This window comes from Pelophylax lessonae (genome assembly GCF_965119305.1).
Source record: "Pelophylax lessonae genome assembly, chromosome: 8".
In the NCBI taxonomy this organism is placed as follows: Eukaryota; Metazoa; Chordata; class Amphibia; order Anura; family Ranidae; genus Pelophylax; species Pelophylax lessonae.
In genome coordinates, this window is record NC_138775.1 from 205515006 (window position 1) to 205538047 (window position 23042).

General features: G+C 40.9%; 1 protein-coding gene across 1 annotated transcript in view; it reads right to left on the reverse strand.

The window, feature by feature from the left end:
• Positions 1–314: 314 nt before the first annotated feature.
• The window catches only part of LOC309561725 (calcium-activated chloride channel regulator 1-like), a 49234-nt gene continuing 26506 nt past the window's right edge, over positions 315–23042 (reverse strand). The window contains exons 9-15 of the mRNA XM_082265718.1: positions 16249–16426; positions 13447–13553; positions 11580–11801; positions 8446–8716; positions 4253–4417; positions 3816–4046; positions 315–1132 (exon numbers count right to left, since the gene is read on the reverse strand). Coding sequence (XP_082121844.1) covers positions 741–1132; positions 3816–4046; positions 4253–4417; positions 8446–8716; positions 11580–11801; positions 13447–13553; positions 16249–16426 — 1566 coding nt within the window. The 3' untranslated portion in view covers positions 315–740. The remainder of the gene's footprint in view (positions 1133–3815; positions 4047–4252; positions 4418–8445; positions 8717–11579; positions 11802–13446; positions 13554–16248; positions 16427–23042) is intronic.

Genomic DNA, 23042 nt, shown 5'->3' on the forward strand with positions numbered 1-23042 from the left:
CTGATAGCAATGGAAGCTTCAAAATGCAGGGGGATGATTAACTTTGTACACTATTTAAAATTTCTTGAACCATTGTTTCTCCATATTTGTTTAAGTGGTGATCCATCACCAATGTTTTACCTTTCTTTTGAAACACATACTGTCCTATATATACACCTGAGATGAATTGCCACCAGTTGCATGGCCTTGATTTGTTTCACCTTGTGCTTTTCTTTTCTCTTGTTAGCTTGTCTCCCTGTGTAGCATGTCTAGGTCTCCCCACTTCAATCACAATTGGGGCTGACTGACACTTAGGAAACATTCCTGTGCACTGAAGTGCAAAAATGCCATTTATCTTAAGAACCGCAATTTTCAGAAGAAATCACTATATTGATTTAAAACTTTTTGGAATAAAAAGTATTTTGCCCTATAGACCCACATTTTTTTATTTAGGTCAGTTGAATTAGACCTCCAAATCCCATCCAAAGCTTGTCATTTATGCACAAGCTACAACATGTTAATGCTTGAGTTTCTCACTGCTCACAGCGCAAGCGTTTATTGCACAGTAATACATTTGTGGGGATTTTAAGCCTAATGTTTCAGCAATTCTCAAGCAGTTATTGTCTCACGTGTCCTTTGTAAATTTACTAACACAGCTTCTTTCATTTCCTCTGCGGGTTAACATCAGCAGAATGCAATACTTGTTCATCAGTTTTCCAGACAACATAACATAAAGTCTTCTTTTCTTGGACGACTGTGTCTCAGATATGAAAGCCAGTGATTGCTATCACAAGAGTGAGGATGACAATGAATAATGTTCCAGTTACTGCCATGGCTGAACCTCCTGGACCTTTTATTGTTGGTCTAGGCGTTGTCTGTGGTGGAGGTGGTGGAGGTGGTGGAGGGGGTATGAACATGATTGCCCTTGCCAAGTTAGATGGCTCTGACTTTTGATTTACCTTGTCTATGGCAATCAAGCTAAAATAAAGTACAGTTCCATTTTTTATAGTGATATTTTTCGGGGTAAAATTGAAATTTTCTATAGATCCAGCTGGCTGTGGTGTTAAGCTGGTGATGTTTATAACTGTGCCATTTTGAAAGTTAACAATCAGTTCCTCGCTGTCAAGACTCATCCGTAAATCATACATGGAAGCTGAAATGGAAATGATGCAGAAAATTAACACTCATAAAAGTTATTCATTAACTTTTTATATGATTTGAAGTCTATTGCCTTTCCAGCACCATTTTACTTTTATATCCTTAATAATATAACTGATAAGTTACAGTACAGTTTCACTTTCTCATTTTGCATCATGCCTTAGTCAGAGTTTTGCTTTGCCTCTGGAGAGTTCTGCCTCCAGTAAAAATGTTCCTTTCTCCTTCCAACTCCACAGTTTTATTGACTAATTAGACTGTAAAAAATGATTGTGCAACTCAGTGCTGGGACAAGGTAATCCAGCGCCCAGGACAAACATGCCAAAATGTGTGTAACCACACCTGATCATTACACCTATGTATAGAGTGCACAGGTTAGGACTGATTAATTTGCCCCCTATCAGGCAGTTCACATTTAAGGCCCGTACACACGATAAGAAAATCTGAAGGGGAAATTTCGTCCGACGACCGATTTTTGGATTGTTAGTATGGTGCTTTCGACAGCTAACTCAGACTTTTCGGCCGAAAAAATCCTGATGTGCAGGCTATAAAATTTTTATTGTCCGTCAACACAACGTCCGATTTTCGTTTCATTAGTACAGTTTGACGGAAAAAAATCTTGAGAGCAAGACTAGGCATGCTCCGAGATGAAAGAACACATACAAAGCAATCCAACACATGACATCACTTCTGAAGTAGAATTCTGTCGTACGGGGAAAATTCGTATGAAAATAACCTCTTCACTTTCCACATCAGATTAGCATGCCACAAAAAACGGATGACAGATCGTTCGATAATATGATCGTGTGTATGGGGCTTTAGGGTCCTTTCACACGAACGATCCGATCAGATCCGCCTGTCAGTTTTTTTAGGCAGATCTGATCGGATCCTCCATGCATCCCTATGGGGCAGCGGATGTCAGTGGTGACATGTCCGCTGACACCCGCTGCCATCCACATCCGATCCTGTCCGTGAAATCCGGACGGATGGAAACCCTATTTTCCATCCATCCAGGGGATGGGATCGGATGAGAGCTGACAGGCGGTCCGCTCTCATCCGATCTCACCATAGAGAGCAGCGGGGCACTGACACCTCCCTCTCTGCACACAGAGCAGAGAGGGAGCTGTCACCTGCCTGCTCAGCGGGGATCAGTGTATCGATCCCCCGCTGAGCAGCACGGATCCGCCTACAGAGGTGGACCCTGTGAAAGGAGCCTAACACATACATTATTTTTATATATATATATATATATATATATATATATATATATACAAACACTCATATATACAGTATACATAAAACCACCAATGTATGTACCTGGCTGACCCAAATGTCTTCCCTGACATTTTTTTCATAATAAAGGTTTAAATCTCAACTCCAGGGAAAAAAAAAATCAACCTTTGCAATGGGGCCTCCCGTAGTGCATGGGTTAAATGCTCATTATTGCCCAGTACACATGATGAGCAAATCGAACACATTTGGAGCAATCGTCTGATGATCTGATGATCTGATGATCTGATGATCTGATTATTAATACACAGCTTTCAAGAGCTGATTACAACAGTTCATGTAAAAATATCACAAAATAGGCACTAAAAAAATTATTGTAAGATAACAAAACAAATGTTTTTTTATGTAAATAGTATGGTATTTGCACAAAAAAAAAAAATCTAATAATCCTAACTGTGCATGCTCGGAAATGAAAGGATACATTACAATACATCATTTCTGAATCTGTATTCTGTCTAACAATAATTTTTGTAACTTGTTTTCCATATGAGACTAACATGTAAAAAAAAATTGCCAGATTATTCTTATCGTGTGTATGGGCCTTTTATTCTATGAGCAGAGGATTAAAAGCGGAGTTCCAGTCATTTTTAAGTTTATCAAAAGTCAGCAGCTACAAAAAAGTGTAGCTGCTGACTTTTAATAAACACACACTCACCTGTCCCATGGTCCAGTGATGCGGCCACCCGAAGCCTCGCTTCTCTCCCTCTCCTCCCTGGCACCGGCATTCACAACCGGGTGCACACTGCCCATTTGCAAATCGCAATGCGCTTCCTCAGTGGACTTGCAATCTTCTGGGACCTGTGATGTGTCCTAGAAGATTGCAGGGGGAAATGCTTCTGTCCTTTCCGGCAAGGGGCGGGGAAGCCTGCAGAAGGTATGGTTATGCTCAAGTGTTTTGGCGCCCCCTCCCACACGCTGCCCAGGGCAGCTGTCCCTTCCACCCTCCCCTTGTACCGGCCATGGTGCAACTCCTTGCTCAGTCACCCCCTCTGAAATCTCAATGGTCCTTAATGCTTGATATTCTTCCCTTGTCCCCAGACACGGCTGGGCCACCCCCTTTACCACCTTGTCTGTATCTTCTCTCTCACCAAACCTGTGCATACTCCCCCCCTCACTCTCAATCTTTACCTTTATGCCTCCTCTGCTGTCACCCACTCTTGCCCCCCACCTTTTTGAGACACACTGCCACTTAAGCTCATCCTCCTCTGACCCCCTCCCCCCACCTATGTTATTTTACCCTAACCTTGCCCATTCTGGAATAGATGTACTTGAATTTGAAAGTTCATACTATAAAGAAAAACATCATGGGTACTACTGAGAATTTTAGGGTAAAACAGCAAGAAAGCCAATATTAACTGTATGTCGTATGGTTCATTTAAAAAAAATCATACCATTTCCTTTATCCAGGTCATCACCAGTTGCTGTCCATGACAATTTGACTATCTGACCTTCAATTATTGCTTTCAAGTCAGTGATTTTACTTGGGCTATATGTATCAGGAATAGGACCTGATGGCACATTTGTGATCACAAATGCACCTCCTGAAGAGGTTCGAGAGAAATTTCCCACATTCGGATTCTCAAAGGTATTTTTTGGTTTTGGAGGGTTCGAAATGAGGGTACCTGGAACAAGAGGGAAAACCAATAGCTTTATGAGATTTTGTAAAATACAATAAATTACTAATAGACCAGAGTGTTATTTGACTCGTATCGGTTATGATAATTACAAATCTACATTATCTAATGATAAAGTACGAATATACATAGGCTCACATGTAAAGTTATTGCCAGTGCAATTGATATCTGCTTATTTTTTTAAATTGTCTTACCATTTTCAACATAACCAGGTAGGTATAAAGCCCGACTTTTTGCTATGCTTGCTTTTGAATCTGGTCCAAAATTGTCAACCCGCACTTTCAAACTGTATCTTCCATTTTGTTTGTAGCTTGTGAAGTATTTGGAATATATTCCATCATTCTTGATAATATCAGCACCTTAAAGAAAATAAATTAACAAATTAAAATTTCTTTCTTTTTTTTTTTTACTGTATGCTCATTCACTTTATGTTATTGTACTATGTAAAGTGTGTGTAAAGCCAAAACTTTGGTTTTGTATTTGTATTTCCTTTGTGGAGATTCACCGGTGTCCTTGTGACTATTGTCATTGGGACACAAACTGATAAGTAATTAAAATTTTAAAGTTGTCACCAGAACAGGAAGCAAGGAGAAATATCCTAATGGTGACACCTGTTACAGGATTAACTGTCTAAGGGGGAGTATTTCTTCACTTTAAAGAGATGTATTCTTAATGTTGTGGCTCCAGGACAGGAAGTGAAATCTTTCTGATAGGAAACAGTCAGCATAATAAGTCTTTATTGGGTCTTAACCCCCTCCGGACTTTCCACCAAAGATTGCCATCCTCATGGGAATCCTCATCACATGAGGATTGCTATCCTCATGGCAACATCCTAGTGCTGTGAGGGCATCAATTAAAGCCCTGTGTTTGCAGCAGCACCCCCTGGAGGTCACTCTAATCTTCAGAAGGGAGATGTAGATTGCTCTGCAATAGCAGCAGCAGGTTTGCCTCCGGGTAATCAGCAGGCTTGTTGGTTTAAGCAATCAGTTCTATATACATGTGGTTCAGTGATGGTAAAGTGTCAACCCTCCCTTCTGGTCCACAGGCTCACCTGGCTCCTCTGTGAGCCCAGGACAGTCGTAGGATACAGGGCTTTAGGATAGTGCAGCAGGTGGAGGAGCTATCAGAACCCTACATGTAAAAACAAGTCAGAGGCTTTGTCCTGATCTTCTTAGACTAGTGACACAGAAGACATTAGGATTCTAACAGACTACTCATGTCTCTATAAAGAAAACATGTAATTACTAATGTAAAGGAAGAATAACAGACCCCTTATAATAGTAGTATATATAGAAAAAGAGAAGTTAAAAAGTTAAGAAAAGTTTAAAAATATTAAAATAAATTATTAAGTGATTGTAAAATCTCGTTTTTTTTTTTTTTCAAACAAGCATGTTATACTTGCCTTCTCTGGTTTTGCTCAGGGCAGCCCGCATCCTCCTCTTCTCGGGTCCCTCTTTGTTGCTCCTAGCCCCTCCCTCCTATCGAGTGCCCCCACAGCAAGCAGCTTGCCATGGGGGCACCCTAGCCAAGCTGCAGCTCTGTGTGTCCATTCAGACACGGAGCTGCCATTCTGCCCCGTCCCCTCTCTCTCCTGAATGGCTAACCGACTATGATTGACAGCCACGGGAGCCAATGGTGCTGCGGCTGTGTCTCAGCCAATCAGGAGAGAGTCCAGGATGGCTGGGGGACTAGTGGACATCGCTGGATAGAGATGGGGCTCAAGTATTAGACGGTGCTGGGGAGGCTGCAACACAAGGCTTTTTCTCTTAATGCATAGAATGCTTTAAGATAAAAAAACCTGAATTTACAACCCCTTTAAAACAATTAATACTTTAGCTGTTTGCAAGAGCAAACAAATGTTTGTCTTTCCGACAGTGTAATTTTTTTATTTACCCATTCACTGTACATTAACGTAATCCCTAGGCTGGTCAGTGAATTACAGACATTGTACTGGAAATTTTTTAATATCAAAATATCTAAAAATATAAGCACTTGCTTAGCAACCATATCAAAACCGTTACATATTTGGAGCTCCTGTTTATGGATAGAATGGAGAAAATGACGTAGTGAAAATATTAAAAATAGTATAAATTATATAAAATATGTTACATGTAATGGTTGTAGCCTCAAACATAATCCTGGTATATCCACCTCAATACTAGGACGTATATGTACGCACAGTGGTATTGAGTTGGGTAAAAAACTGTTTTGCCAGTTTTTGAAAATTTTAATTGCTTGCAGATTTAACTAGAAATGTAAGTTTAGTTAACACTAAATTACAAAAAGGCTTTTGTAACAAATAGAGACTTTACCAAATGTGGATACACCCTTTAAAAGCAGACCTATACACGCTGCCTACATTTGGTCAATGACCTGCACAGGGAGGTGTTATTAAAGGATAGCTGTACTTTCGTACAGTTATCCTTTTTCCTAATCCCCCCAGCACCCCCAAATCTTATAATTACCTGTCCACATGACCACCAAACCAAACTCTACTGGCTGTTTCTCTATGTCTTTAGTGCATGTGTGGAAAATTCTCAGTCTTGTGGAGAGGCCACATAGATATCCTTTCCATGGGAATGGACCAGTGGAGTTTTTAGTGGTGGAGGTACGTCTACCCTTGGATCAACAGTAACAAAAACTAAACAGAATTTAAATTAATTTAGATCTTGCCAATGACATGCAACTTTTTGGCTCCATTCACACCTGGGCGTTTTTGTTTCAGGCGTTTTTCCAGGCGTTTTTATGGGCGTTTTTGCAGGCGTTTTACAGGCGTTTTTTGTGCAGGCGTTTTTAGATTGAATAGAAACCAATGGAAAACGCCTGTAATCTGCCCAAAAAGAAGCTCATGTACTTTTTTGAGCGTTGGGCGTTTTGCTTCAGGCGTTAAAAAGCTCAGATGTGAACAGGGGCCATTAAAATGAATGGGGTTTTACTTGTTGGGCGTTTTGGAACGTTTTTTTTTAGCGTTTTTGGAGCTGAAAACGCCCAGGTGTGAATAGAGCCTTTGGGTTTTACAGATGATTTGATTCAGGCCAGTATACATTACAGAATATATTCAGGTAATCGATTACCGTTTGCTAGGAATGAATAGGAAAATTCAAGCCCTTGGCTAATCTCTTCGGCTCCGTTCACATGTAGGCGTTTTTGGGCGTTTTTGGGGAGTTTTTGGGGAGTTTTTCTGCTCTAGGATCAGCTCTCAAAACGCCCAACAAGACAAATCCTATTCATTTTAATGGCCCCTGTTCACATCTGAGCGTTTTGACGCTGTAAGCAAAACGCCCAACGCTCAAAAAAGTACATGAGCTTCTTTTTGGGCAGATTACAGGCGTTTTCCATTGGTTTCTATTCAATCTAAAAACGCCTGCACAAAAAAACGCCTGTAAAAACGCCTGTAAATCGCGGTAAAATCGCTGTAAAAAACGCGCAAAAACGCTATGCTCAGGTGTGAATGTAGCCTTCAGGCTGTTCTGTCACCGCAAAGCTTGAAAGTAATTAGATTAAATGTAACACCTTAAAGCGATATTAAACCCAAAATCAAACATTTATTATATTGCAGCTTACAAATTGTTAGATGTGATGGCTGCATTAGTTTCATTTTTATTTTTGGCTTTCTTTTCTCTAATTTTAACTGGTAATCTGGCCAAAGTCTGTTGTTTTCCAAAAGGACAACCTCTTCAGCAGAATGTATAAGTTACAGAGATGACACCATTTAACACTGATGGGGGTGCTTACAATGATCAGTTTCCTTTCCTTCCCATAAGGAAAATGTTTTTTTTTTTTGTTGCTTTAACTGCTTATAAAGTGCTAGCGGGAGTTTGGTGTCACATTGTAGTGCAATTAAATCTGCTAGTACATCTAACACTCCCCTCACACCAGACTGACAATGCTGTTGTCCACAGGTGCCTCCTGTGCTCTTTCATTCAGACCGGGGGCACTTTTATACAGGAGTTGTGTTACTGGCCAGATCACCAGGTGAAAATTGAGGGAATAAAGACTTAAAAATAAAGGTAAAGCAGCTACCATGTCTAATGATTGGTTTTGGATTTAATAGTGCTTTAATGTACTTGTCCGCATTTAAATTAAAATTCCCCTAGCCCCCTAATACATATAACTGGGTCCCCTCTTCGGCATGCCTGTACGTATCTCTTCTGATGACTGCTGCCTCCCATAGAGAATTTTCTATTAAACCTGTATATGTACTTTAATTTTTAACTAGATATAAGCCTCTATTACATAAGTAATATTTCTGTACTTCTGTGTTGTATTATGTCTACACTATTAAGTCTATGGGTAGCCTTAGCAAACGCCTGCCAAAAACAGGGAAAAGTGACAAAAAAGTGAATAAATTCATAAAAGTAAGTAAACATTGCATATAAACCATTACCTGCACCATTGTCCTGGAGAGGTAACGGTGTAACGGTTCCATCTTGTGCTTCAATGTAAGCAGTCACTTTCGCTCCTAGAACTGGAGCAAGGCCTTGTGTTACCGTAGCATACACAATCATTGGAGTGGGGAAGCTGTTAGTGTCTGCATTAAGAAATGGTTCAACAGTAATTGGGGGGACATTTGGATCTGCTGCTCGGGAATTCACCGTAATACCAAGGACCTGAGCTGAAGAATGCGTGTTGCATAATTTGTATGGCCAGTCACCAGGCTAAAAAGAAATAAAATTATTGTTGGAGATTTCACAGTTGCATACAGAGAACTTCTGACGTACAGTACACATTTTATGTTATAGAAAATTCTAGACATTTAGGGAAATCCTGTGTTTGGTTTTATCAAGCTTCCAGCAAGTCTGTAATGACTATATGCTGAAGCCTGTTTAAAGTGGTGGCCAGAGTTTTATAAAGTACTCGAAACCCATACTTGAGTAAAAGTACAAGTGCTCGATCAAAAAGTGACTTGAGTAGAAGTACTAAAGTATTCAACATTTTTTGTACTTAAGTATTGCAAGTAGTTTTTTTAAAAATTTTGCTACTCAAGTACTGAAAGTAAAAGTACCAGTAGTTTTGAAAAAAAAAATGCTACTCAAGTACTGAAAGTAAAAGTACAAGTACTGGGTTATATAGTTATTAAAGAAAGAAGTCAAACGTTTGAACATCATATTGTTTTTTATTATTTCAAATGCAGCTTTTATTTATACATACAGTAGCATTTATTTTCGTATGCGCTGATAATACACATGTTTTGAGCTTCATGAAACCTGCCATCTACTGTTCTGGCATTGGTTATTTTTATAATAGTAACTATGCAGCACAAAAAAAAATATCGGAGTAGAAGTATTGAAATCATTGAAAAAATGTAGTGAAGTAAAAGTGGAAGTAGGAGAAAAAAATTCTACTCTAGGAAAGTACAGATACCGCCTTTCGGCACTTAAGTACAGTAGTGAAGTAGTTCTACTTAGTTATTATACATCTCTGGTGGTGGCCCATGCTAAGATCTGTGTTCAACATCCCAAGACTGGAGCTGAAGAGTACTTTAAAGCTTCTTTTGAAAGCCCCCTTGCCCCAGTATTTTTGGAAAGTGCTGTACTTACCTGACATGCAGCTTCCCAGGTCAATGCTGCACAGCTTTTCTACAGAATTTTCCCAGTCCTATACTGCACATGCCATGCAGGTTAACACCTAACTCCACAGATTTTAGGGGAAAGCCTATCTGCAGATCTTCAATTTGTTGCAGTGTTTTCCATTAAAGTCAAGTTTTTGCCACACATGCATGAAGTGCAAAGTACTGGATCATAAAAAAACTAGAGAGGGTATGAGATGCTGAGCCAAATGAACATTGAAGTGTAAAATATAAAAAGAACATTGAATACAGATCTTAAAGGCAAAGTCTTCGCTGGCCTTTGGGTCCCGGTACTGCAATCTTGGCTGTGGGAAGCCGGCTGTGACTTCCTGTTGTTTCACAGCCGGCTCCCCACTGCACATGCATGACACGCGCTGAGCTTTAACCGGTTGCCGACCGCCGCACGACTATATACTGCGGTGGTCAGCCTCGGCCAGGCAGAGTGACGTATGGGTACGTCACTCGCCTGTCACTAACTTGTGAGCCAATTGCGGGCGGGCGCGCGCCCACCGGGGCGCGCGCCCGCCCCGGCTCGTTCAATGACAAGTCAGTGCGTGTGACCGGCGGACCCGATCGTCCGCCGGTCACTCACGATCGCTCAGGTGAAGGGAGAAAGTCAGTCGGCTTATGTAAACAAGCCGCCTGTCATTCTCCCTGGTGTAAAAATGAAGATCAGACGGTTCTACTATGAAGAACCGTTGATCTCTGTTTTTACACCAATAGCCATGTCCCTTTACAGTTAGAATCACGCCCCTAGGACACACTTAACCCCTCCCTCTCCAATACAGTTAACCCCTTCCCTGCCAGTGTCATTTTGCAGTAACAGTGCATATGTATAGCACTGATTACTGCAGTAATGTCACTGGTAACCCAGTGTCAAAAATGTCAGTCAAAGGTCCAATCTGTCGGCCGCAATGTTGCAGTACCGCAAAAAAAAAAATCGCAGATCGCCGCCATTACGCGTTAAAAAAAAAACACCAAAAATGACAAAAATCTTTCCCTTTGTTAGTAAACGCGATAACTTTTGCGCAAACCAATCAAAATAAGCTTTTTGCGATTTTTTTTTTTTTACCAAACATAAGTAGCATAAAACAAATTGGCCGAAAATGTTAAAAAAAATTTGATTTTTACATTTTTTTTGGGGAATTTCATATAAAAAAAATGTGAAAAATATTGTTATTTTTGCAAAATTGACGCTCTTTTTTTGTTTATAACGCATGATCAAAAAATCACACAGGTGATCAAATACCACCAAAAGAAAGCTCTGTTTGTGGGGAAAAAAGGACGTCAAATTTGTTTAGGTACAGCATCGCACGACCGCGCAATTGTCCGTTAAAGTCACGCAGTGCCGAATCGCAAAATACCTCCTGGTCTTTTAGCAGCCAAATCCTCCGTGGCTTAAGTGGTTAAGAATGGTCCTGCAGTCCCTGGGGATGTGTCTCAGGAGGTTGAAGGAGTGGAGGTGGGGGGTTATACTTCTGCTTTTCTTGTTTAGGCAAGTGGGAACAGGTAACTGCCAGAAATAGGTACCCAGCCCCAGAAAGAAAAAAAAATCCAAAAGTGGTAGAGAAGGGGGGAAGGAGGAGGAAAAGCAGAACTTTCACTTTTAGGTGAAGTTCCATTTTAAGAACATGTAGCTGATTTTTTTTGAGTTTTTTTTTGTCACGTTAATCCACCAATTTAAAGACCTTGTAATTTCTCAATACTTTCTTTTTCCTTGGCTTTCAGCTTCTGTTGAAGGCAAAGGAAAGAACAAGCAAGCATGTTCTAACTGCAATTAGATTGGTCCCAAACCAGCAGTGCCTTACTACTGGAATAGTCCTTTAAAATACTAACAGCATATAGGGTTTTAGTGCACAAAAGCAATACACTGCAAAAAGAAAACTCCCCCACATATAATAATAATAGTAATAAAAAATAATAATAGTAATAAAAAATATTAGTTGCTATACCTGAGCAGTGCCTGGAATTGCGAGACGGGCGGACTTTGAGCTGGCATCAGTTACAAACTGCCCGTTCTCATATATTTTGCTGGATGGATCTTTCAATTGAATGGTTGGGGAAAGAAGGTTCCAAGTCACTAAAAAGAAAGTGTCATTGCCGACACTGTTGTCAATGGTCACTTTGCCTTCCAGACACTGGGTTGGTTCTATTGATGTTGCAGTACTTTCAAGCTGTAATAGCAGAAATGGACAGTAACCATTATTGTACAAACATAGAAGGTGCAGAAATTATTTTCTTATCAGTCCTATAAATTTGTGATTTCTTTAAACATCTGAAGGCATCTCTCCAATAGAGCCTGGCAGAAGCTCTAATCCAGTGGCTCTCAACTCCAGTCCTCAGGGCCCACTAACAGGCCAGATTTTAAGTATTACCTTGGGGAGATGCAGACTAGAGTACTGCAATCACTGAGCAGCAAATGATATCACCTGGGATGTATTTCAGTTATCTTGCAAACCTGGCCTGTTAGAGGGCCCTGAGGGCCAGGGTTGAGGACCACTGCTCTACACAGTAGGGCTCTTGGTCTGTGAGGGAAAACAGTGGTCTAATGGCAGAGGCCCTACAGAGCCAGACCTATAGCTGTGCAATCAGCAATTGGAGATCTGATTGGAGATCTTTATCTCTTACTCAGCGGGGGGGTGGGGGGGGGGGGGTTAGAACCTCTGCAGAGAGGCCACTGCATTCACACAGAGACCAATGGTCCCACTCTGCAGGACACAGGCTTTTCTAATCAGGCTGTGGTTTATTTGTAAAGAAAAAAATAAACTGCAAGACTTGTGATACCTTTTGTTTAGATTCACCTGGAAATACCTTAAATTGGAACTTCACTTTTTTCAATTAACATTGGCAATTTTGAATTTGTATGCAGTTAGCATTAGTAAATAGATAGGAAAGTTTGTTATATTTACTTGTTTTGAACAGTTTTTTTTTACATTTCTTTATTCACTTCCTGGTTTCCATGCCTAGGCAAATGATGTCAAACACCCTAGGAGTCTTCAGGAGAGGAAGAGGGGTTTTCTCAGCTAAGCACCCCCTCCTGTCTGTATGCCTGAGCTAAGGGCTGATGGATTCAGGGAAGCAATTGCTACATGAATAATCAGTCCTTACTTAAGATGGCCATAGCCAGAAATGCTAGGGCGTGTTTTTCTAAGTGATATCTCAGTAAAATAAAGCATGGAGACATGGATGGATGGTGGAATTTGCTTTGAATATTAAAATTGATTTGAATAGTGCTTTTGGCTTGTGGTGCTCAGACAAGCTAACTTAAACTAAAAGTTCAATTGGGCCTTATTTAAAAACAATTTCACCTTATCATTTTAATTACATACATTTTCAACATATGATATCATTACATAGACAAGGCATACTTCTTGTTTTAATACAAGGCTCCATTCACACCTAAGCGTATCATTTTCAGGCTTTGTTTGGGCGTTTTTCAGATTTTTTTTGCAGGTGTTTGAAAGCAGGCATTGACATCTAACAAAAACGCGTAAAAAAAGAAGCGCATGTACTTTTTAGAGCTTCAGGGGTTTTGCTTCAGGCGACAAAACGCTCATATGTGAACAGGGGCCATTGAAATGAATGGAATTTTGCTTGTTGGGCGTTTTGAGACTTCAGAGATAAGCGTTTTACGAGCTGAAAACTGCTCAGGTGTGAACAAGGGTGCAGTTTGCAGTGCAGTGATCATGCTTTATTCAGTACAATTCTATAGATGGGGCTTTGTTCATGTGAAATTACAGTCACGTACACTACAATAATATCTCAGTATGCCTATTATCTGACATCTTATGATAGCTTTGCTACAAAGAATATACATACCTGTATAGACTGGGCCTGGACATCCCCACTGCTGGATTTGATGCCACTGAAGGAATCAATCAAACCATTGGCATCAACTTTATCTGATGCATATAGTTGTAAACCACCTGCAGAGAATGAACAAACATTTATTATACATGCTATGTCTATTTAAAGCCATGCATTCTGCAAGTCCACTTGCTGGGTTTTTGGCTTGGTAACCCATTCCAGCTTTGAGATTATTTACTAGGGATGAGCTGGACTGCAAAGGAGTTTGGATGCCAAGCCCAATTGAAATCAATGGGAGCTGAATCTGTTTAAAAAAAAAAAATGCCCATTTTGCCAGGAGCAGTGACTTTTTTTTTTTTTTTTTTAAAGCACTGACATTCACAAAGGGAAAATAGTTTGATAATTCCGGCAAATAACATGAAGCCATGAAATGTCATTTGCCGGAAATTTAAACAACATCATTTTTTTTTCCTCTGTAACTGTTACTTTTTGCTGTAGCAAATCTTATAGCAAAAAGAAATAACGCATAGATTCTCCCTTTTGAATTCATACCAGCCCCCCTGGCAAAGCACCTTGCATCTGAATGCCTGAACAGCCAAAACTGTGTCCTAACCTAGGTCTGCTCATCCCTATTAATAACCATAACCTAACTATTTTGAAAACAGTATGTTATGAACTTTATTTTGTAACTGAGCCAAAAGGCCATTTTTTTTAATTTTTTTTTTGGCTAAGTTTTTTATTTTTAAAATATGCTATGCTTCAAATGGATTGCTCAACTGCAAGCACTATAGGGGAAGTTATATACTGAACATCCTCCAAATATACCCCAATCCAAGTTCCTATCCCAAAATGCCAAGTCCCTGTTTAGGCCAAATAAAATAAAATGCATCCTAAACCACTGAACTGCCTCTTAACTGTGTGTGTGTGTGTGTGTGTGTGTGTACATATACACAGCATGGGGTGTATTCAAAAAAGTTGCAGTCTCTGTAGATCAAGAAAATGTGTAAATGGGTAAAACCGCATTATGGCTACTTGATGGCATTGACTATCAAAGGAGATAAGTATGCTCCTTAGCTCCAACTAGTGGCCATATTGTTGTATTGTCAGCATTCAAACATTTAAACTACAGAGGATGTAGCCAGATAACATTCAATTTTGCCACATTCTCACAGAACACATTTTCAAGCCGAAGGAAGAACAGCTATATCGTTTTTTTATAAACACACCCTATATGTTCAATTGTGTGTTTTTCAGAATACAAATGTAGCGCTACTCCCATGGGAGCTGCTGGTTACGGGTTCCCCTGGGTTACCATTAGCAAAAGCATGACAATTAGGCATTTTCCAAATGATTATGGCTCAGTCAGGAAACAGTCGGGTAGCTTTGGTTTTTATGTTTTATTTGGAACTTGGATAGGAAAAGGGAATGAGTGGGATACTCCAACATTATATACTATGCACAATAGGCTGGGACAACTTGAAAATGCTGAGTAATGCTAGTCACAGCTAGGCCGGTGCTTCAGTCTGTCATAAACTGTGATGCAGGACTGAATTAACTTTTTGATTTAAACTGTATCCTGAGGTAAACTGGACTGTACTGCAGAACAACTTCAGGGCCCTTCCTGGCATCGCCTTTGTTCCTAATCTTCAGGGTCAACTACACTGCACCCCCTTACTGATACACTCCCTATGTGAGCTAGCTCCTTGATCCCCTGAGTGGTCCCCTCTCCTTGGCAGACCCTTAGGCAGATCTCCTTGTACTCACGATACTGTTTGTCAGCACTCTGGATCCTCTGCAGCTCAGCTCCACACCCGGTTCACTAGGGCGACTGCCTGAACCACCTTTCTCACACCTGAAGGAGGAGAGACCAGCCGCCTGCCTCCTCCTGGGACTCTGCTTCCTGCCAAAGATGCCCTGTCACATGCTCCCTCCAGGTTTATAGTAAATCCTAGGATGCATTGCAGCAATGCCCACTCACCGAGACAGCCATAAACCCTGGTGTGCTACTGGTTAGGTTTTCTCCACTGTCCAACAAGCTCCCTTATTGGATACAGTGGGTAGACTCCCTTAAGAAGCTTTTCGGCCGACGATCGGTACGTGTGTACGGGCCTTTAGACCCAATAAATCTCACCTGGAAACATGTGACAGGCTAAACTAAAAGATCAGGCTCTCCTGATAAGCAGAAAAGAGCCACCAAATGCATTTTCCTAGCACCTACCTAGGAGGGTGCTACATAAAGACAAAAAATGATTATGGCGTTGCCTTACCCTATGTCAATAGTATTAGGCTACTTGCTTTGTTATTTTTTTTTTTTTTTAGGCCACATGTTTTGGAGGTCTTATTACTTTTTTTGTTTTTTTTCTTATTTACTTTTTTGAGCACCAGTAGATTTGCAGTACCCTGCAGTTTCAAAAGTGAAGAAAAACACATAGTATATATAAAAATATACTCAAGCACATTACACAAAAAGACAATGGGGTTTTTTCTGAGTTTTGGGGCAACAGGATTTACTTCTTATTAGAAGGGCTCTTGCTTGTGCTTTCCAATATCATGTTTTCTCTTAGGACCAGAGATTCCCAATTGGGGCTCCATATAACCCAAGAGGACACTTGGGTTTCTGCCAGATTGTGTTTAAAAAAGAAATTGTAATTTTATTCTGAACCAGTGTTCAATCTATTGTCAGTCTTTCAGGCTTTTATGGGTCATCTTCATTCAGTTGTGGTAACTCTTCGTATTGAAGTGTTATCCTGATCAATTGGCTGCTTTTAAAGCCACAACCCATATCTGTAATTCCCAGAAAAGAACATAACTTACCTGTCAAGGTGGATAATTGTTCTAGGCCTTTATCTGCTTGGTTTCCTAAAGCAAGAGTGTGAATGACTGCTCCACTGTTTTGTACTTCACTAAAACAATTGCTAATACCCGAATCCTCTCCATCTGTTAACAACACAATCTCTGTGCCATAGGTACTTCCATCGAACCCTTTATTTACCTGTATATGTAACAAAAGCATACTCTCAGTGGCTGATGTTTAAAGCATATACTGTATATTTATTAACAAATAGCCAAAGTGAAAATCATGTGACGTAAAATCAGAACATAGGGCACAATGACATTACCAAGAGGTCCACTTGTTGAACCAAACATTAGAGAGAAGAGTGGTCTACGTTACTTTGACAGCAACATGCAGCTTCCCAAAAACTGTTGACCTTTAATTCACAAACTATAACAGGGGTCCCCACACTACAACCTGTGAGCCACACATGGCCAACTACAAGATTTTACCTGCTCCCAACAGCATAGGGACACTGATGTAAGGGGCGACTCTGATGTAAGGCTGTACTCTCATGGGGACACTGATGTAGGGGGGACTCTGATAGGGAATCCTGATGTAAGACTGGATTCTGAAGGGGAAATTATTGTAGGGGGGACTCTGATAGGGAACCTGATGTAAGGGGAGACTCCGATGGGGAACTGATGCAACTGGGGCACTGATGTATGGATGGCCTCCGATAGGGACTTGTAAGGGGGGGGGGGCATTGCTTTGTTTTACTAAAGTGCCTTCTCTTTTGTTCTGAATAATATCATGTTGATTAATAATAAAAAAAAAAAGATCCTAGTAAAACCTGATCATTTATTTCAATTTTTTTTAAATCATTTATTTGGATCATCATTATATTTGGAGATCCCTGAGGTATAGTAACAGGCCAGCATAACCACTACTTTGTTGTGTACACCCAGCTTATTTGCAGTTACATTGCAGACATGTTTGCAGAGCAGGATTGAGAAAAACATGAAACAGGAGTAGTCATTTGTTTGATTCCTAGAAGAAGACAGTGTTTTCATTAGATTAGCTAACCCTCTATACCACATGTTTCAAACCCAAGGCCTGAATTCGGCCCTCTAGGCCATTTCTTTTTGGCTCTCGCACCTATCCTGCAGCTGCTGCACCTCCCTCATCTTCGCCCCCACCTTGTCTCAGCAGATGGCAGCCTGCTGAGAGGAGGAGGACAGAACTTCTCCACCAGTGCTTCTCCATGCAGGCACAGAGAGACTCATCTTTGCCAACCAACCCGGCCCAGCAGTTGGCAGCAGAGAGGAGGACAGAACTTCTCCACCAGTGCTTCTCCGTGCAGGCACAGAGAGACTCATCTTTGCCAACCAACCCGGCTCAGCAGTTGGCAGCAGAGAGGAGGACTAGACTCCTCCTACAGATCCTGCACTTTTCTGTGCAGCCGCAACTGTGGAAAGCAAAATATACATTTAGAGAAATCCCATAAGAGCATTTTTGGGAGTCTGAATTTTTCTTAAAGTTCCTAACCTCTCTGTAGCCCTTTTTAAATTTTTTCCTTGCTACATTCCAGATGACATCTACTGGCGCAACAATCTTCGTCTTCCAGTGGTGCAGGAAGAAGGAGTCTGTGGGGCACCCTCCATGAGGCAGGCTCCCCCTGCACAGATAATCAGCTGGGGTGACAGCTGTAAATGCTGCTGGTATAGCAGTTAGAAGGCAGAATTTCCAGATGAACAACACCTGAGGCTACATTAAGAAAGTGCTGCAAGAATTTTTTTTTTTTTTTTTTAGTGCCTGGGCAATGGATTTAATGCCTTCCTTGTTCTCTATCCTTGTCTGCAAGCATGTTACTGGTGATATTGTAGATAGGCTAAATGTAGACAAACCAAAGAAAGATTAAAGAAATATTTGCAAAGATGCTTGTTGTCTCTGGTTAAAAACCAGTAATGTGTAAGACATCAGTCTTCCTTCATAATGCACATATACATTACAATATAACCCCAAATATGTTATTTCTAAAATGTTCCCTTATCCCTTGTACACACACATTTTAAGGTTGCATTTAAAGTGATCCTGACCATTCCTAAATGTTTTTAGGGTGCTAACACGCTGAAGTGAAGCACCTTTTGCAGCTTGCAAGTACCTGTGTTTAAAATAGTGTTTAAATTGTTTCCTTTTTCCCTGGGAAGTCCTTTGGATCCCAGGTCCAGGATGCACAAAAGGCATAGACATCTGCCTGAATTTAAAAAAAACTTCACCCCTTCAAAAACTAAGCTACAGCTGTGCCATCTAACTGTCATATGCCACTGATGTTCTGGGTTCACATATTGAAGATGATAATTTTACTACATAGTTAGTAAGGTTGAATAAAGACCATAGTCCATCCAGTTCAACCCGTGTAGGTGTGCTTGTGTCAGTGTCGAGAATTATTTCCCATATCCCTGTATGTTGTGTTCTCTAACCTCTTTACAACCGCCCACCGCAGATGTACTGTGGCAGGCAGCGGCTCCTGTGCGAATCGCCGTAACTGTACGGAGGTCGCGAGCAGGAGGCTAGGAGGCGAGCTCATCAGGGTGGAAGCCAATGCAGCAGGCTCCGATTGCCGCCTGACACCCGCGGTCGTTCCCCGCTGAGAGAGAAAAACGGTCAGCTGTTGTAAACACAGCTGACCGTTCTTCTCCTGGAATGATCATAGAGCCCCTGTGACCCTTCTATGTAGGATTACAGGTCTCTATGGTCATTTCACAAGCCACGCCCCCCCACAGTTAAAATTACTCCCCTAGCCTCACATTTAATGCCTTGATCACCCACAATGTTAACCCCTTCCCTGCCAGTGTCATTATTACAGTAACAGTGCAAATTTTTAGCACTGATTATTGTAGTAATGTCAACTGGTTCCCCCCAAAAGTGTCAAAAATGTCAGTCAGGGGTCCGATCTGTCCGCCGCAATGTTGCAGTCGCCACCATTACTAGTAAAAAAAAAAACAATAAAATGACATAAATCTTTCCCGTAGTTAGTAGACTCAATAACTTTTGCGCAAACCAATCAAAATCTGCTTGTTGCGATTTTTTTTTTTACCAAAAATATGTAGCAGAAAACAAATTGGCCTAAAATGAAAAAATTTAGATTTTTAATTTTTTTTGTTTTTTTAGAGAATGTTATATAGCAGAAAGTGAAAAATATTGATTTTTTTTTCTGAATTATCACTCTTTTTTTTGTGTATAGAGCAAAAAATAAAAATCGCAAAGGTTATCAAATATCACCAAAAGAAAGCTCCATTTGTGGGAAAAAAGGACATAAATTTTGTTTGGGTACAGCGTCGCACAACCGCACAATTGTCAGTTTTAGTCACACAGTGCCAAGTTAAAAAAAAGTGGCCTGGTCATTAAGGGGGCAAATCCTTCCGGTCTTAAAGTGGTTAAGATGCACATCCAAGAGTGTTTTAAATATCAATACCCCACACTGACACCACCAATTGCGGAAGAGAGTTCCACATCCTTATCGCCCTGACAGTGAAAAACTGCCTGCACAGCTTAAGGTTAAACCATTTCCCCCTCCAATCTCATTGTGTGGCCCCTGTGTCCTCTTCCATTCCCTGAGACTGAATATTTTTTTTTCTTATGCTGGGATCACCATTGAGGTATTTGTAAATCACTATCATGTCCCCTCTCAAGCGTCTCTTCTCCAGCGAGAGTAAATTTAGTGCTCGTAGTCGTTCCTCGTATTTGAGGTCCTCCAATCCCCTATTGTTTCTGTTCATGAGGTTTTCTTGGCAAGGTTACTGGAGTGGGTTGCCATTTCCTTTTCCAGTGAATCACGTTTTGTCAGAATTCTCCGCTATGACCTGTGCGTCTTGGCTGAGCCTACAAAGCATAGCTCATAGCTTCACTGAATTATGCATGCTCCTTTGCCATGGCAAAGGCATTGATCAATAAAGGGATCCAAGAATTATTGAAGGGCCTGGCACGCTATGGTTGATGAGGTCTCAAAGCATTGGACACGAATAAACAACAACAATCCTCTTATTAATTTTGTTGTCCTTCTTTGTACTCTCTCCAGCTCCAGCACATCCTTTCGGAGGACTGGTGACTAGAACTGGACAACTACTCCAGAAGTGGCCTAACCAGAGTTGTATTAAGTGGCATCACTGGAGTATATCCTCTTTTTTATGCATGCTGATATTTTGCCAGCTTTGGAAGCTGCAGCTTGTTTATTTACCATCTAGTTCTTCTATGTCTTCTCAGACATCAGATTCACAAGTCACATTTAAACTAAGCAAATTTCACAGAAAAATGTTGCTATCGTGGTGATAAGACTTACTTTTAACCAGGATCACAGGAAATGTGCCACTGATCAATCTTTGAAATTTAATCACGTGATGACAGGTAATGGCGATGGTAGTGGGAAATCTCAGTCTATGACTAATCACACTGTTGTTTCATCTACAGTTTGCATCTACTTCTTTGGGGGCTACCCCTAATCACTTTTCCTGGCACACATTCATCAACTTTTTTTTTAGAGAAGACACATCTGGATCTCTCACAGACCCACAGGGTAGGGAAGGGAATAGATTCCTACATAAAAAGTTCACACCTGACCAAGGTGGACTGAAAGTAGTTAATTTTTTTTATGGTAGTGGGCATTTAACAGTTGAATGACAGGTGGCCTAAGTACTAGAAGGATAGGGGCTTGATCTCAACTTGGGTAGATGTTGTGGCCCAATGAACAGCCTGGGCCAATTATTCAAAAAGCTTACAGAGATACATTTGAAGACTTAAGGCCCGTACACACGTAGCGATTGTCGGCCGTAAATATTCGGCCGCCAAACGATCGGCCGATTGTCGGCTTGTTAGTATGATGCTTCCGACAACCGACTGCGACTTTTCGGCCGAACAGAATCAGGTGTGCAGGCTATAAAATTTTTGTTGGCCGTCACCAGAACGGCCGATTGTTCGCCAGTCAGTACAGAATTCAACAAGACTGGGCATGCTCAGAGAAGAAAAAACACACGGAAAGTTAACCATCACATGGCATCACTTCTGCAGTCGGCTGTTGTTGGCCGACAAAATTCATGTGCAGTCTTTAGCACTTTTCAACCGACAGGACAGCACCGGACAAAAAACCGCCGATCGTTCGGCCGACATTCGGCACGTGTGTACGGGGCTTTACACAAGTACTTGCAGGCAACACAAGGATACTTTAACACTGTTCATTAATTTGAAATGTGTTAGGCCAAGTTAGGTTTAAATTTAAGTTTGACTAACCAATTTTTTTTTCACATAGCACTCCATTAGCATCCAACTGCAATTTTTACTGTAAATTTTTTTTAAATGGATCCTGACTTTTTTTTGGGTTGTTCCTTTTTAGCACACTTTTCATGCATCAGCCCCGTACTGTTTTTGTGGTGACTCTACATCCAGTTCTGTTACAGTGGGATTGGGCAGTAATCATATGTCTGTTAACAGGGTAAAAAAAGGGTAAGAATTAATTGGCCAGACTGGATTTTTCATGACTGATCACTATTGTTTTCTCATGAGATCATTTCAATTGCACCTCTCACCACCATCTGATATCTGCAGGCAGTTAAAATGACATTGAACTCACATAAAAAAAAAAAAAAAACAATTCAGTATGTTTAAATATAAATAGAATGTACCTTTTATCCCCTTCCTTCTTTTTATCTGTCAAATGCAAGCTATTATCGTACTTCCTATTCTAGGGTGGCTATGTTTATTCTGCATGCCCTCTTGTGTATGTGAACATAGCCCCCCCTTTCCTGTTTTCCATCGTGATGGATTATACATCTACTTGCGGGCCCATTCAGTGCTAACTTAACTGTAATACGCATACATTTAACCTCCTTAGCGGTATTCCCAAGTGTGGCTCGGGGTGGAATTTCAGTACCATTAGCGGTAATCCCGAGCCACACTCGGGGTACCGCCAGGGATCATCGCTGGATCCTGGTAGAGGTTACTTACCTTGTCCCCGGGATCCCGCAATGTGTTCCTGCAGCATACGGCGGCCGGATCTTCTGCCTGATGCTCTGTGCCCCGGCTTCCGTTCCCTGCGAGCGCCACGTCGCAGGGGGGTGGAACCGGCGGCAAATTTGAAAAGTAAAAAACACAAACACACTGATATATTGTAATCCTATTGGATTACATTACTAAATAAAATAAATTGACATTAGTTTGTCCCCCAGTGCCCTTGCCTGCAGTTTTACTGTACTATATATGTGTGTGTGTGTGTGTATATATATATATATATATATATATACAGTCAGGTCCATAAATATTGGGACATGGACACAATTCTAATCTTTTTGGCTCTATACACCACCACAATGGATTTGAAATTAAACAAACAAGATGTGCTTTAACTGCAGACTTTCAGCTTTAATTTGAGGGTATTTACATCCAAATCAGGGGAACGGTGTAGGAATTACAACAGTTTGCATATGTGCCTCCCACTTATTAAGGGACCAAAAATAATGGGACAATTGGCTGCTCAGCTGTTCCATGGCCAGGCGTGTGTTATTCCCTCATTATCCCATTTACAAGGAGCAGATAAAAGGTCCAGAGTTCATTTCAAGTGTGCTATTTGCATTTGGAATATGTTGCTGTCAACTCTCAATATGAGATCCAAAGAGCTGTCACTAGCAGTGAAGCAAGCCATCATTAGGCTGAAAAAACAAAACAAACCCATCAGAGAGATAGCAAAAACATTAGGTGTGGCCAAATCGACTGTTTGGAACATCCTTAAAAAGAAAGAACGCACCAGTGAGCTCAGCAAAACCAAAATACCCGGAAGACCACG